At 42.0% G+C, this 15,143-nt stretch overlaps 1 protein-coding gene across 4 annotated transcripts in view; it reads left to right on the top strand.

The window, feature by feature from the left end:
- The first annotated feature begins 412 nt into the window (after nt 1-412).
- CC2D2A (coiled-coil and C2 domain containing 2A) overlaps nt 413-15,143 on the top strand; it is a 118,255-nt gene continuing 103,524 nt past the window's right edge. For 2 of the 4 annotated variants that reach the window (XM_034771710.1, XM_034771706.1), the window contains exons 1-4: nt 1,112-1,197; nt 2,474-2,534; nt 7,386-7,466; nt 7,890-7,992. In XM_034771710.1, coding sequence (XP_034627601.1) covers nt 2,496-2,534; nt 7,386-7,466; nt 7,890-7,992 — 223 coding nt within the window. In that variant the 5' untranslated portion in view covers nt 1,112-1,197; nt 2,474-2,495. Of the gene's footprint in view, nt 503-1,111; nt 1,198-1,223; nt 1,320-2,473; nt 2,535-7,385; nt 7,467-7,889; nt 7,993-15,143 lie in introns of those variants that run through there. The other 2 variants (XM_034771707.1, XM_034771709.1) reach the window with 2 other exon arrangements.

The raw sequence follows: 15,143 nt of genomic DNA, 5'->3' as shown, positions 1-15,143 counted from the left end.
TCTAGTCAGAGGGATGTAAGAAAAATGTTTTCTGTAAGTCATAGCTGCTGAGAGATTATAATTTTCTTTTTTCAGTATGCTGTTTCTTCATTTTCCCAGTGCTTTTCCTAAAAATTTTGCTGAGACATATCAGTTTTGCATATCTGCACATCTTCAAGGAATGGGGGCATAGCTGTTTCCTCAGTATAGCATTGGTGAAAAATGCGCTTTCTGAAAACTTCAATGCATAAAAAAAAGAAGATGGTGTTTGGGAGCTCTTACAGACTCTGGTTTAAAGCTTCATCCTTGAATAACTTTTGTTTTATTATGATACTGTGGCATGGGAGAAATAAATTGAAGTCTGCAAGATACCTCGTAATGTCAGGATATTTTTCCTTAGGGAAAACTCTTTTTAATCCTTTGGGTCCTTTTTTTGGAGAGGAGGTGGGGAGGAGCATGGAATCCTTTGGATGATGTGACTGAATCATGAACTAATAACAAAATGGCTGTTTGGAGTGTGAAGGTAAGGAAGTTTACCTGTCAAATTCTAGTCCCTTCTTGCTTGGTGTTGCCTGAATAGAATGTTCCCACTCACTTTTAATTCATGAGTTTTAGAGCTTTGCCCCAGTTCAGACATACAATAGGAAACTGCATATCTGAAAACAGTAGGGCTCGACCTGGAGAAAGATATAGGTGAATATGCATGTTCAAACTTTTCTTACCTCTGCCATTTGAAAAAAATAATTGCGACCCCAGTTAAAATAAATTCTGAGATAAAGTAGGAACATACAATCTTTTTTTTTTTTTTCAGTCTAAGGACTAGGGAGAAAATAGGAGTCCCAAATCTTGATTTATATTGGGGTGTCACTTATTATCCTTTTGTCCACAATTTGGCTCTAGTCCTGCAAGGATGTACACATGAATAGTCTTACTGAAGTGAATATGATTATTCGCATGTGTAAGTGTGTGCAGGATTGGGGGCATAATCATTTCATATATTTTACTACTTTCCCTTCCCTTTGACTGTATTTACAAAAAATAATAAAAAAATAAGCTGAGGTTTTCCTGCATTTATTTAGCAGGAAAAAATTTCCTGACTCTGTCCCTTTAAAAACAAATCACAGTGACCTTCCTTAGCAACCTTGTTGCTAAGATGGACATTTTTGTTATGCCAGACTGTTGACTGCAACTTCAGAAGTACTGCCTAAGAAAACCCAGGTATGACTCAATTGTTTCCCTTTTGGATCTTTTTAAAAATCCCCACATTCTCCATTTTTCATTAAAGAGAGAAATGTAAGAAACAGAAAATCTCAAAGTGACTCTTATAAAGGATTCTCAAGGTAATTTAATTTTAAAAGTGCAGTTAGTGATACTCCAGTGTATTTCTGTTTTCAGCTTTAAATTGTCTAGAGATAGACAACTCTTATGCTACTGAAAAAGTTTAAATCTCTTGCATTCTAGTATAGATAAAGGCATTCAATTATGCATTATACTTTTTTAAAGACTTCTGCTATAGCACTTAATTTCAGGAAATATTAGAACAGTTATAGTAAGGACATTTTTATATGCTAAGATATCCCTTAGTCACTTTTGCCTCCACACAGGACTATTTTAATTTGGTTTTCCAAAGTGATATTTATGTGCTATATATTAAAATGCTATAACTTTTCAATGTAATATTAGTAGGCCTTGAAATATATTTCATGTGAGTGGTGCAAAGAAGTTGCAGTTTTCAATTATGTCATTATGCTTAGCAGTAGTGTGCTCTGAGCTAGTATGGAGGGAATTCATCTCTGATCTGGTGTTGAGGTTTATGCAGAAATGGAGGGAGATACAGCTTGCAACCATATAATCTGAGTTTTCATTTGGGTTTAAGAGTGCCTTAAGCAGATTTAGCTGAAATTGATTCCTTGCTGACATAAACTGAATGGCTATTAAGAGCTCTTAAACCAAAATAGTAGTTACCATACAAGGAGGTTGCACCTCTTTAGCTAAATCATTTTCTAACAGTTTGAGTTAAATCACTACAACTTCATCATGTAGACAAAGCTTTAGACACATCTGTACATTTCAGATTTGGCAAGAGTGAAATGCAAAGTGAACCCAGCTAAGAGTGAGAAGAAAAGGACCCCAATCTTGCAATAGACTCTATATGGACTAAGAATGGGCAGTTTGTATATAATTTACAGCAATAGGCAACTTGTATACAATTTATATTTGTCAATTTGATTCACTCTGATAGGGAATTATTAAATAAACTTGCAGATATATTTTGAAGGTCCTGGCTACAAATAGCAGAACATTATTTCGTTTTCAAAATCGTAAAACTGTTTTTTGAAGTGTTAAATACTTTAACATGTCACTTTAAGTTAATAGGGTCCACGTGGGTGCAGAGGTGTGCCTCTGTGGAGTCTGTTGCATGACCAGTGCATAATCATTAAATGTGTACATCTGATTATAATATAACTAATAATTCCTGTATTACTTGTGACAGCCAGGTATTGATTGCTGCAAACATGAATTTCAATGAAGAATCCCAGATGATGGCTATGGAGGTTAGTCTGATTAGTTTAATTATTAAGGCAAAGATGGTTTATGGGGTTTTCTTTCTCTGATCATTATAGGGTTTTGTTCATATCACACTTTTGCCAGTTACCCAAATAGTAATATAATGTCTCTTAATATATCAGTTAATTGTCCCTTGGGCACATGCAAATGACTCTCATTCTAACTGACTGGGGTTATTAAGAAGAGAAAATGTCTTTCTGTGCAGAAAAATCATAAACATAACACAATGTGCTATTAACTTTTTAACTTATACCAGTTTTTAATTTTGTTGCTAAATCGCTGATCATAAGATGCTTTTGATTTTTATTAAAGCTAATGTTAAAAAAATTATATAATATATAGGTTGAGAAAAGAGTGTCTGTACATCTGGGTATAGTGCTTAGATTATTCACAAATATAAAATTGGTTTTTAAAAGTCATATGATACCTAGAGTATATAATCAGCAATAACCCAAGTTTAGGTGAATAGATTTAACAATACAGTTTAGATATGAGAATCCGAATACTCGGGTACATCACTCATGAAAAGTTGTACAGAGATTTGGTCGTGGAAACAGGGTTGGCCTTACCATGAGGCGAACTGAGGCGACTGCCTCGTGTGCCAGAATGTGCGGGGGCGCCACTAGGACCCAGAGTGTAGAAAATTGTGTCTGCTGCTGGTGCATATGTATTCTCTCTGCTCTAGATGCACAGAGATGATGGAGTGCTATGCTGGAGGAAGGAGGGCACAAGAGACATAACAGGCAGGCAGGAGAAAAAGCGAGAGGGAATAACAGAAAGCAGCAGGAGATGCAGGGAGAGAGAGGGGGAGGAGCCTCTTATATAGCTCTCTAGCACCCCCAGGAGCTTGGACTGATTAACACCAGCTTCTCAGGGAGCTTCCTGTTTCCTGCTGCTTCCCTGGATCCACTTAAGGAGAACAGGCAGTCAATTGAAGTAGTAGGAGCCAGTTAAGCCCTTAAGATGTTGATATATATCTTCCCTCACTCAGGCCCTGCTACCAGCCTGTCTCCTTCAATTGAGTGTTGAGAGCCACTATAGCTGGCACAGAACAGCAGTCATGAGTGAAAGAAGAAAACGCCCCCCTGGGGCAGCATTCAGAAAAAGAAAGAAAGCAAAGGAAGCTTTTCTATCTAAGCAGGAAGGAGCTCTCCTGAGATACGTAGACACAAATGTTCACAGTGAGTCTTCCAGCCCCGGTGAGGAGTGAGTGGTAAGGAGATGCCTGATCTTCCAGTTAGTCAGAGTGCAGATGACCTGGCAGCTACTGCAGCATCCATATCTCCATCTCAAATGGATATAACCATGTATATTCCTGAAGAAAAGTGTCGATCAGAGAAGAGTGTGGTGGAGGCGCAAGAAACAGCTGCTGCTGAGTTTAGTCCCTTAAGTCTAGATGATCCAGGACTGTGGACCCACTTGAGCCTGAGGGACTTCCTTGTACTGCATGGGCCACAGCAAGTGAAAAACTTCATGTTCCCCAAAGACAATGAAAATAGAAGTTTCCATCCAACACATTACTGGTGTGAAATCTCAATGGTGACAAAGTGGAGAGGCCATGGCTTATGTACTCAAAAACCCAGAATGCTGCATACTGTTTTTGTTGCAAACTCTTCCAGTCTAATGTTCCAGCCACATTGGATTCTACAGGAACAAAGGACTGGAAAAATCTGGCTAGAAATCTGGCATGCCATGAGAAGGCAGCAAATCACCAGAGCGCATTCTATAGGTGGAAAGAGCTTGAGATGAGACTAAGGTTAATGGCCACCATAGATGATCAGCATCAAGAGAAGATTGCATCAGAGTCTCTTTACTGGCAAAATGTTCTGAAAAGGCTCATTGCCATTGTGAGAATGTTTGCTACCCAAAACCTAGCACTGCATGGCACTTCAGATCAACTGTATGTGCCAAACAATGGAAACTTCCTTAAAATGTGGAGCTGTTGGCTGAGTTTGATGCTATACTCCAGGAGCAACTAAGAAGAGTCACCACCCAAGAAATGTACATACACCACTACCTTGGAAAATCAATTCAAAATGAGATCAAACAGTTACTGGCAACAAAAGTCAAACAGAAGCCTGTGGCAGATCTGAAGTCAACAAGATATTACTCTGTTATTCTGGACTGCACACCTGACATCAGCCATACAGAATAAATTACTTTAATGGTGTGTTTTGTAACAACAACAGAATCTAGTGAAAATATCCCTGCAATGGTGACTGTCAGAGAGCATTTTCTAGAATTTATGGACATTGATGATATTACAGGAGCTGGTATGACAAATGTGCTTCTTAAAAATCTGGAAGATACAGGAATTGCAATAGCTGACATGAGAGGTCAGGGCTACGATAATGGTGCCAACATGAGAGGAAAGAACAGAGGAGTGCAGACATGGATCTGAGAGTTAAACCCTCGAGCTTTTTTTGTCCCATTCATTGAACATTCTCATTCATTGAGCTTGGTCATTCTCATTCATTGAGCTTGGTTGTCAGTGATGCAGCATCAGCTTCAAGTGAGGCTGCTGAATTTTTTAATGTAATTCAAAGCATCTATGTATTTTTGTCTGCATCAACTTATTGATGGCAAATTTTGAAGCAACATCTGGGAACATCCTCTCTGACACTGAAACCACTGAGTGCCACACAATGGGAAAGTCGAGTGGAGGCAATAAAGCCTATCAAACACCAAACTGGGAAGATAGATGATGCCATAGTTGCCATTATGGAGGATAATGCTATGACAGGAACTGTTTGTGGGAGAACAGTGGCAGAGGGAAATGGAATCACCAGAAACATACATAACTTCGAATTTCTGTGTGGCTTAGTGTTGTGGCATGACATACTGTTTGAAATAAATGCTGTAAGCAAAAGACTCCAAGGTGTTGACCTTGATATATCTGGAGCAATAGAACAACTGGACAAAGCAAAGTCATACCTATAGTCTTACCGGTCAGATGAGGGATTTCAAAACGTTCTGAAGAGTGCACAGAAGTTGGCAGAGGAACTTCACACTGAAGCTATTTTCCCACCCATTCAAGAATACAAGTTACCGAAGAGGAAGACATTTTGATTACGAGGCACGGGATAATCCCATAAGAGACTCCAAACAACAATTCAAAGTTGAATTCTTTAACCAGGTGCTAGATTGTGCAATACAGTCACAGCTGAAGAACGTTTCATGCAACTCCTGGAACACAGCAGTATATTTGGGATGTTGTATGATATTCCAAAACTCCTCACTATACCTGAAGATGACCTACACCAGCAGTGCAGGGCACTAGGGACATTGTTGACACATGATGACATGCGCAATATTGATGCGAGTAATTTAGATGATGAACTGAAAGCCCTTTCAAGATACATTTCAGCAAGATCAACTCCAAAGGCTGTTCTGAAATATATGTGCACAAATAAAATGAGCACCCTCTTTCCAAATGCTTCTGTTGGTCTGCGCATGCTTCTAACACTTCCTGTAACAGTTGCCAGTGGAGAACGCAGCTTCTCCAAGCTGAAGTTAATAAAAACACATCTACGCTCCACAATGACACAGGAGAGGCTGGTTGGCTTTGCAACCATCTCAATAGAGCATGAGCTGGCCCAGACTGTGGACCTTCAGCAGGAAGCAGTTCAAATCTTTGCAACCAAGAAGGCAGAGAAAGCACCACTTTGATTATTCAAACAGATAAAAATGTCAGTGTTTACTATGCTGACAAGAAAAGTTACATTTGTTGTTCAGGTGTTTGAAAGTTAAGTGTTACTTACAATTTTTGAACAAGGCATTTTAAGTTGTTACTTTTCCTTTACTGGGGTAGGTAGCAGAGCAGTACCATGAAAGGAGTAGAACAGGAAGAAAGCAGAATTGAGACCTTTCAAAGTTTTGGCCCAAGCAAGGGGGCATGGGGGCATTTGAGCTCCCCGCCTCAGGTGCCAAAATGTTGTGGGCCGGCCCTGCGTGGAAAGCAAAATATATCAATGAGTGGAGATTGTTCCTCAGTAATTGAGAACTAGGTAGGTTGTCCATTTAGAAAATAAAATTCATGAGGAAAGTGTTTCAGTTACTTTCCTGACGCGCTTCTCATCGGCACTCCAGCTCATCCCTCCTGGTATTGCCGATGTCCAGTGATGCGTTTAATATAATGACATCTAAAGAGATTTATTATTGTAGTGCCTACTATGTGCCAGGCATTTTCCAAATACTCAAAATGGACAGTCCTGACTCTGAGGAGTACACAATCTAAGGACAGACAAGTACCATAGACAGGTTAGGGGAAAGAGAACTGTAATAACAATATGCATGTTATATACAAGTCAACTTGATTACTATAGAAAATATTAAATGTCCACATACATTTTGATGATCATGTGAATTAGTTACAAAATCAAAAAATTACTCAGTTTTCAAAACCTGTAAAACTATTTTTGAAATGCTAAAATGACTATTATGTAATTTTGGAGGTAATACTTTGCAGTAACATATGAGAGTTGTGATGTTTTTTGCAGAAGGTAAGATGATTTGTATGTGTGAATAAACTGCACGTAGGTACCTTTACAAGAGTAGAGTAGCGGACCACGTAAATAAAATGTAAGAGCAAACATATTGCTAAATAAAAGCTTCTTGAGGTCAGACTGATAAGCAGATATATTAAATATATGAAGCACAGCGCTGCTTGGGGCCAGATCCTGCAAACACTTGGGGCCAGGCACACTTAGCGCCCTTGCGGCCAATGGGACTATCTCTGCACGTGCAGAAGGGCTGGCAGGACTGGGGCCTGCATAAGCCGAACAAACTCCAGCAAGAGCACTTCGGCTGACGCCTGGTTTGTTAAACCCCTGTAACAGGAGCTGCTAGGCGAGGACCAGGCCCAAGCGGAGAAGCTGAAGCGGACTCTGAGAGCTCAGCGGCGGCGAAGAAAGCAGCCCGTGAGTTGAGGACGGGCAGGTGTAGAGCTGCTGCCCACTGAGCCGCGGCGGTGACCCTGCCTGGCGCCTCACGGGGCGTCCTGGGCTGGGGCCCTTTGAAGTTAGCGCAATTGGGTTCCATGGTCGGGGCCGGGCTTCGGGAGACCAGAACTACCGCGCATGCGCGCGCGGTGATTCAAGCGTAGGCGGTGGGCGGGGCGGGTGGCGCTTCCCTGTTGGCGAGTTAGGCCATGTTAGTTAGGACAGACATGACAGTTCGGAATGCTGCTGCGCGTGCGCACCTGGAGTGTAGGCTGTTGCGCGGGGCGAGGGGGATTGCGGGCACGCGGGGAGTACATCCGGGTTATGGCGGGGGGAGCGCAGAGGTTTCCGTGGGTGAGCTGCTGTTTCTGACATTCGGTTCCCTCCCCTCCTCCTCTGTAGCTGCTGGAGGCTGTTGGTCCCGCTGTGCTGCCTGCGGAGGAGGAGGCGGGGAAGGACCGAGCCGGGATGGCGGCGTCTGCAGCCGCTGCCCGGCCACCGCGCAGTAAGTGTGTCTGAGTGACCCTGCCGGCCCCGGGGGGGGGGGTCCCGCCTGGCCCCAGCCCCACCCCCTTCGCGCAGAGCGGCGAGGGAACCCGGGGAATAACCTCGCCTGGAGGGAGACCCGGGGGGTGAGCTGCAGGCGGAGTTCCAGGGGCGGCAGCGCCGCCCAGCGAGGGGTGGCTGGGGAGGACTGTGGGGCGGGGCAGGGCCGGGCGCTGCTCTGCTACTTCTGCCCGATTTGGTGACTGGCAGGTGCTGTTAGCTTGTTTTCATGCACAGCTGGAGAAACAGCGCATGGTAGCTGACTGCAACTGCATGTTTACCTTCTATATACCCAGCACCCAGCTAGGTTACCGTTATGGAAAGGGCTGTGTACTCTTTGCTTATCCAATGAATTTTTGTCAGTACAGCGAAAAACTTCCTCTGATTAAAAATCTGGAAATGTATTAAATATTTTTCTCAGCTAAAATAAACATTTTAAATCGTTTGGGAACTACACAATATTTTTGTAATATTCCAAGGATCAAACTCTCAATTTATTAGACTATATTTGAACGTTATATCTGACACTTAAGCATCGTTCTGTGTATGATGGTGTATGAATAATATTTTGATGACAGGATTATTTTATCACTATTGTTGTCATTCATCTGCCTACAGGGCCGGGGTTCTCGACAAATTTTTCAGTGGCCTCAGCATATGGCCACCAATTCTTGCTGGTGGCCGCTCTCACTTTTTTCCTAAAATACTTAATTAGCTTTAGGAAAACCAAATAAATATGCAGATATACACGTCCAAATCATTGTAACTTATTTATTGATAGCTAGTAAGTCTGTTGTGAAAAGTGATATTAACAAACGTACAAGTATCATTTTTCACAGCAGACTTATTCAGCACTGGCAAGCCTGGAGGGTTGGGGGAGGCAGTGAGGGTGAGGGGAGATGGGGGTTAGGGGCTGGAGGAGGTAGCGGGGGACTGAAGCCTTGCGGCTGGACGATGGTGCCGAGGGACGAAGCCTGAAGCCTTGTGGCCAGAGCCCTGGGGCCTGCCATCAAGCACCACCTCTGAGAAGGCAGGGAACTCACTGGCTGCCTGCTCCTACAGCATTGTGCCCCAGGTGACTCCAGAAGGGGACAGGGCCCAACCGCCGCTGCTAGCCCCAGCACCAAGGCAGTGCATCCAGGAGCAACAGGGAGGGGGAGGGAGCACTATTTTGCCCCCCAATCAGAGCCCAGGAGGCTGTGGTGGCAAGAAAAGCCCCGGGTGGTGCATTTGAGAAATGCTGCAATAGAGGGCAAGAATGGAAGAATATACAGTAACTCCTCGCTTAACCTTGCAGATATGTTCCTGAAAAATGCCACTTTAAGTGAAACGATGTTAAGAGAATCCAATTTCCCCATAAGAATTAATGTAAACGGAGGGTGGAGGGATGTTAGGTTCCAGGGAAATTTTTTTCACCAGACAAAAGACTATACTATATATATACACACACATACACACAGTATAAGTTTTAAACAAACAATTTAATACTGGTACACAGTGATGATGATTGTGGAGCGTGGTTGAGGTGGTGAAGTCAGAGGGTGGGATATTTTCCAATGAATGCCTTACTGCTAAATGATGAACTGGCAGTCAACTGAGCCCTCAAGGGTTAACCCATTGTTGTTAACGTAGCCTCACACTCTACAAGGCAGCACTAATGGAGGGAGGGGAGATAGCATAGCAGACAGAGACACACCCTGTGTTTGAGAGAGAGAAATACACAAGGCCCCTTTAAGAACACTGACCCCACTCTAAGTACACTGCCTTTTTAAGTAGATCAGCAAGTTGAGACAGAAGCCACTGCCAGGAAGCTCCCTCCATCCTGAGCCCTGTCTTGTCTGTCCCGTTCTCCCCCCCCCCATGGAAATGGGGGTAAGCGGGGTGCAGGGGGAAGGAGGACATCCTGACATTAGCCTCCCTTTCTCCCCCTCCCCCCCCCCGCACAGCAAGCAGGAGGCTCTGGGGAGCAGCTCCAAGGCAGAGGGCAGGAGCAGTATATGTTAGTGGGGGGAGAGACAGCTGAAGTGCTGACAATTGATAGCCTGTAGGGTGGCTGCCAGACGGGGAACTCAGGGGAACAGGGCACTGAGAGGGGGGCTGCCAGTCCACCCTGGTTCCAAGACCCCAGCTAGGTCCAACAGACTGCTTTTCCTGCAAGCAGTGGACAAAGCAGGCAGGAGCATTGCGCAGCTTTAAATGAGCATGTTCTCTAATTGATCAGCAACATAACAATGAAACAACATTAACCGGGATGACTTTAAGTGAGGAGTTACTGTATTCAAACATATGCACAAAAGGACTCTACGTGAATATTTTGCAGCAGAACACTTCATCATGGAGTTGGGGAGGGTGAAAGCAGAAAGTGCTATCCAAAAACCAAGTAACTTAAATTTTGCTAGACAAAACTGTTTTTACCTTATTCCTGTCAAATATTTTACGGAACAGTAGTACCATCAATTTTATTATGAGATTTTTTTCACGGAGTGCACAAATGAGAAAAATCACCCATTTTACAAATGAGGGAAATGAGAGTTAGGAATCAAAAGGGAAAATTTCTAAAATAAAATGAAATATATTAAGAGTGATTAGAACAGACTAATTTATTGACAAGACAATGTTTGTTACAAACTCTTAATATATCATTTTTATTTTGACATTTTCTAAAGAAAAATTTCCAGTTGGAAACAACTTTTTGTTTTCAGACTAATTAGCTTAAATTTCAAAAGGTTAAAAATACAGAATTATCAGAATATTATAGTTGACACGCCCCTTTACTGCCATTGGTTATTTTGAGTTGCAAAACTTTGAGATTTTGACTTTTTGTCCTCCTTTGGGATAGCAAAAATTTTTTGAAATCCATTTCCTATCCAGCTGCAGTTTTTAAGTGCAGGTTATTTCCCTACAACAGACAGATCAGCAAGAGGATGGTGTGAAAAAACCACTAATCCAGCAGATTCACCTGATTATGCACGGGTCCCGTTTCTGTGTTGATACAATTAACTTAGAACTCTGTAAAGTTTGTAAATAGTTTAAATTTTTCTCTCTATTATGCTTTTGCATTTATCAACATTGAACTTAATTTGCTATTGTACTGTCCATTCACCGAGCGTACTTAGGTTCCACTGAAGTTCCTCACAGTCCACTCTGCACTTGACTAACTTAAATAACTTTATCATCTTCAAATTCTGCAACTTTACTGCACACACATACACCCTTCCAGGACATTAATAAATATCTTAAACAACGTGAAACCTAACCTGGAACTTTTAGGCTCTTGCTATTCATCATTTGCCGTGATGAAAACATTTATTCTACTCTGTTTCCTCTCATAGCAAGTTTTTATCTGTGACAATACTTTGCCTCTCACACTGTGACTACTTAGTTTCTTTAAAAGTCTCTTCAGAGGTATATGTTTATATTGACTAATTTTAAGGCAGTAAAACAGTAATCTGTTTTCAATAAATTGAGGGATAAATTTTTTAAAGACTCCTAAGTGACTCAGATACTGAGGGTGGGATCCATGAAAGTTCTTAATCACTCAAGTCCCTGTTTTGGCTCCAGTGCAACCCCCAAAACCGCTGCCAAATGCTGTAGGTGCCTAAATTCTGTGCCCAAATTTTTCAGGGTGATAGTTCCCTAGGTGTCTAAGTTTCTGCTTCTGGGCATGTGCACTGCTTTCTCCCTCTGGGCATCTGGATGCTTGTCTCCCACCTAAGCTCCAGAACGATGGTCCCAAATGGCAACTTCACGCCACCGTCTCCTGTGTCACTGGTCCCGATGACAGGAGTGAGCCATATATAGTTTCCACTGGGTTGGGGACAGTCTTTGGTTGAACTGCAATACCGATGGCTTAGGCCATATCAACATCTATGAAGTTGTCCACTGCCTGGAATCCATGAGTGCCCACTGTTGCAGAATTTGGTAAGGCTCCCCTGGTACATGGAGGCAGACTTGGACTCACCATTCCTGGGATATGTCTCAGTGGGGGGGGGGGGGAGTGCATTATGTCAGGACTCACCCAGGTCAATGCCCTCTACCAGGCCTGGGTGTGGTTGTTTCTTGAACTGCACTGTGCTAGAGCTCGGGATGGACAGTTGGCAAAAGTATGGCTGATTCTCCACAGTAGAAACACAAGCTGGGACAGTGCTCTTTTTCCTCAGGGGTCACATGGCAGCAGGCACTATCCTGCTGCATGGGTTCAGAGTCTGGGTTGAGATTGGTACTGAGGGTCACTGGTCAGGTAGTAGCACAGACCCCTTCTTTTCCTCACATTGCTTGCTGAGCCTATTGTCAGTATGGATGACAAGGCTGATGAAGGCCTCCACAGGTTAGCCCATCCTTAATCTCCTCACGTAGTCCCCACTGGAACTGGTAGAGCCGGGCCAATTGGTTCCACTCAGAGTCGGAGACTAGTCACCAAGAGTGGGCGATGTCATGCTGTCTGGAGTGGCTCACGTCTGTGAGTACCTACCTCGGGGAGACTGTCAGAAGAAAGGGAAGATACCCTAAACTGTATCTATAATTAGATTTCACCAAGTCAGTAACAAATGTGAACTCCTGGATCACTATACCAGTGTCAGGACTGAGATCCCCACTTTGAACTTTAGGGTACAAATGTAGGNGAGGGATTTATAGTACTGTACACAGGACAGCTATTACCCTTCCCTTTATAGTTATGACAACCAGTCTTACCATGGAGTCACAAACAATCCCCTTAGACTCTCCAGTCTGTCTTCTCACCCAGAGAAACTGGACTCTGTGATAAATCACACCACATTCAGGTTGCTCCCGGTCCCAAGAGACCAGTCACTTACCCCAGATCAATTGGTACCCTAGATTTTACACCAAAGACAATGCTGGTAGCCCATAGTAAATTAACTATAGGTTTATTAGCTAAGAAAAGGAAATGAGAGTTATTGAGAGGTTGAAGCAGGTAAAATATATGTATAGGTGAGTCACAGTCTATAATTCCAAATGGTAGCAGAGATGTAGTAATCTGCCAGTTTCCTGAAAGTCTCTCACTACTCAGGTGGGCTCTTTGATGATGAAAGGAATGCATTGCAAATGGTTTCTCTGCCGAGTTTACAAGACTGTTCACTCTAACCTTGTTTGTCTGGGACCAAGCTTAGAAGGAATTGTCCAGTATTGCAGAAGTCCCAAACCATATTTGTGTGCATCAGTTTTCTCATTAGTGTTAATCAATTAAGAGGAATTGAGGTGAGGTTGCAAGTGTCTTTGATCCAACAAATCAGTACACACTTTCGCAAAGTAATAGGTTTCAAAGCAAATAATCATGCTATGTTAGATGTTTCTAAAGGTAAATATGCCCCCTCCTCCATTCCAAATAAGTAGACTCCTTAGTTTAAAGAGCACAAAGCTTCAAACAAAGCCTTGGACTGTCCTTTAAGGAGAGCAAAATCAGCAGCAGCATGGCTTAATCACAACACCCTTTTTCTGTTTAAATGACAAGAGAGGGCCTACCTTAATCCTGGAAGGTAATTTACATCTTGAGTATGGTGTTAATATATAAGCTATATATGGCTTTAATTGCATAATCTAGTTATCGTCTGTCACCAATAATCTTGTATAAGGGTCTTGATTAATTATCAATCTCACTGTTACATTATGTAAGTTGTGTGATAAAACCCCTCCCAGTCCTTTGGCCTTTTCATTTTTACAATCTTTTTATTAATTTAATTCCTTATATAAATATGAAATCACCCTTTATTCAGGCCTTGGCAAAGAAAGATTTTTTTTTTCCAAAGGACAGAGCAGAGCAATGTTTGGCTAAAAAAACCTGAATATATTACTAATGGTATGGTTGGAGATAGCTAGAAAAAAATATTTACTTGAAATGTCAGTGTTCACAGCTGTTCAAAGAAAAAAGCCACACGCTCCAAAAAAAAATCAGCAAAAGAGGCCACACCTTTTGTCAGCCAATCATTTTACAAAATGTTTACTTTTCCAGTAGAAAAGATGAATTGTGAGATATGGGACATAAGGGATAATTCAGCTACTTCTTAAAGAGCAGGAAAAGAAAATAATTCACATGGAGGAAGGACAAAAAAAACCCTTGCTTCTTCAAACAGCAAAAAAACATCAGACATCAGTCAGTGCCAGGTCTTCCAACAGTCTCTGAAGAACATCAGAGAAACTCAAGAATTGCAATGAAAATGAGGGGGATTTGTGAAGATGTGGAGAACATTATGTAGTTAAAGTCCTAACCCATAAGTAGGTGGGAAACAATATACCACAAAAAGGAAAATATTTAAAAAAATCTGGACTATTGGGTGTATAAACATAATATTGTCTATTATAAAATTCCACAGACCTTTATGCTATGTTCTTCTTTGACATGGTATGAACGCTACATTAAACTGAGCACCTGTGAAATGAGATAAGTGGACTGTCTCAAATATAGTATAGGGTGAAAACATAATCTTGACCATCCAGTCCAGCTGAAGAAACATTTCTGTTGTGCATAATAGGCCATTATCATGAAAAGCATAAACATTTCCCCCATCTATATAAATATACAATAGTAGGCCTTGGACAGAATCTGCTTCGTCTTTTAATTCAGACAGCCAAACTCTGCCTTCAGTAACATTGTGGAACTACTTCACATATATTATTTAATACTTTTAATGCAGTAGCAGCCACAGGCCCTAACCAAGATTGGGACCACATAGTAGGCACTGTACAAACTCATACCAAGACATAGTGTTTGCATGAAGAATTTACAGTCTAAGAGGAGGAAGAGGAATACCACCAAATGTGAAAAAGGAACCTCTAATAAAATTGGTCCACAAAGAGGTGTGTCCATTCATTGTGAATGTAGCTACTCAGAAGGGAGGCCCAGGCCCTTTGGAAGCAAGGATTGAAAAGCAGAAAACAAACAGTAAGTCTCCTTTTCCCCAGCAGCTTAATAATCTAAATCCGTATTTCTCCCTCATTTTAGGTTCGCAACCCCTTATTTGAAGTCAAAAGTTTTTGCAACCCCCTCTTCCATTTGCTATAAAAAAAAAGTAAGACGAGTATCAGTAGTAACAATAATTTGTGTGTGTGTATTTTGAGAGGTTGACAGAGAATACATGACCTTAAAGGGTAAGG

The sequence above is a fragment of the Trachemys scripta genome, chromosome 5, assembly GCF_013100865.1.
Source record: "Trachemys scripta elegans isolate TJP31775 chromosome 5, CAS_Tse_1.0, whole genome shotgun sequence".
NCBI classification, from domain to species: Eukaryota; Metazoa; Chordata; order Testudines; family Emydidae; genus Trachemys; species Trachemys scripta.
This window is presented reverse-complemented; position numbering and strand designations above follow the sequence as displayed.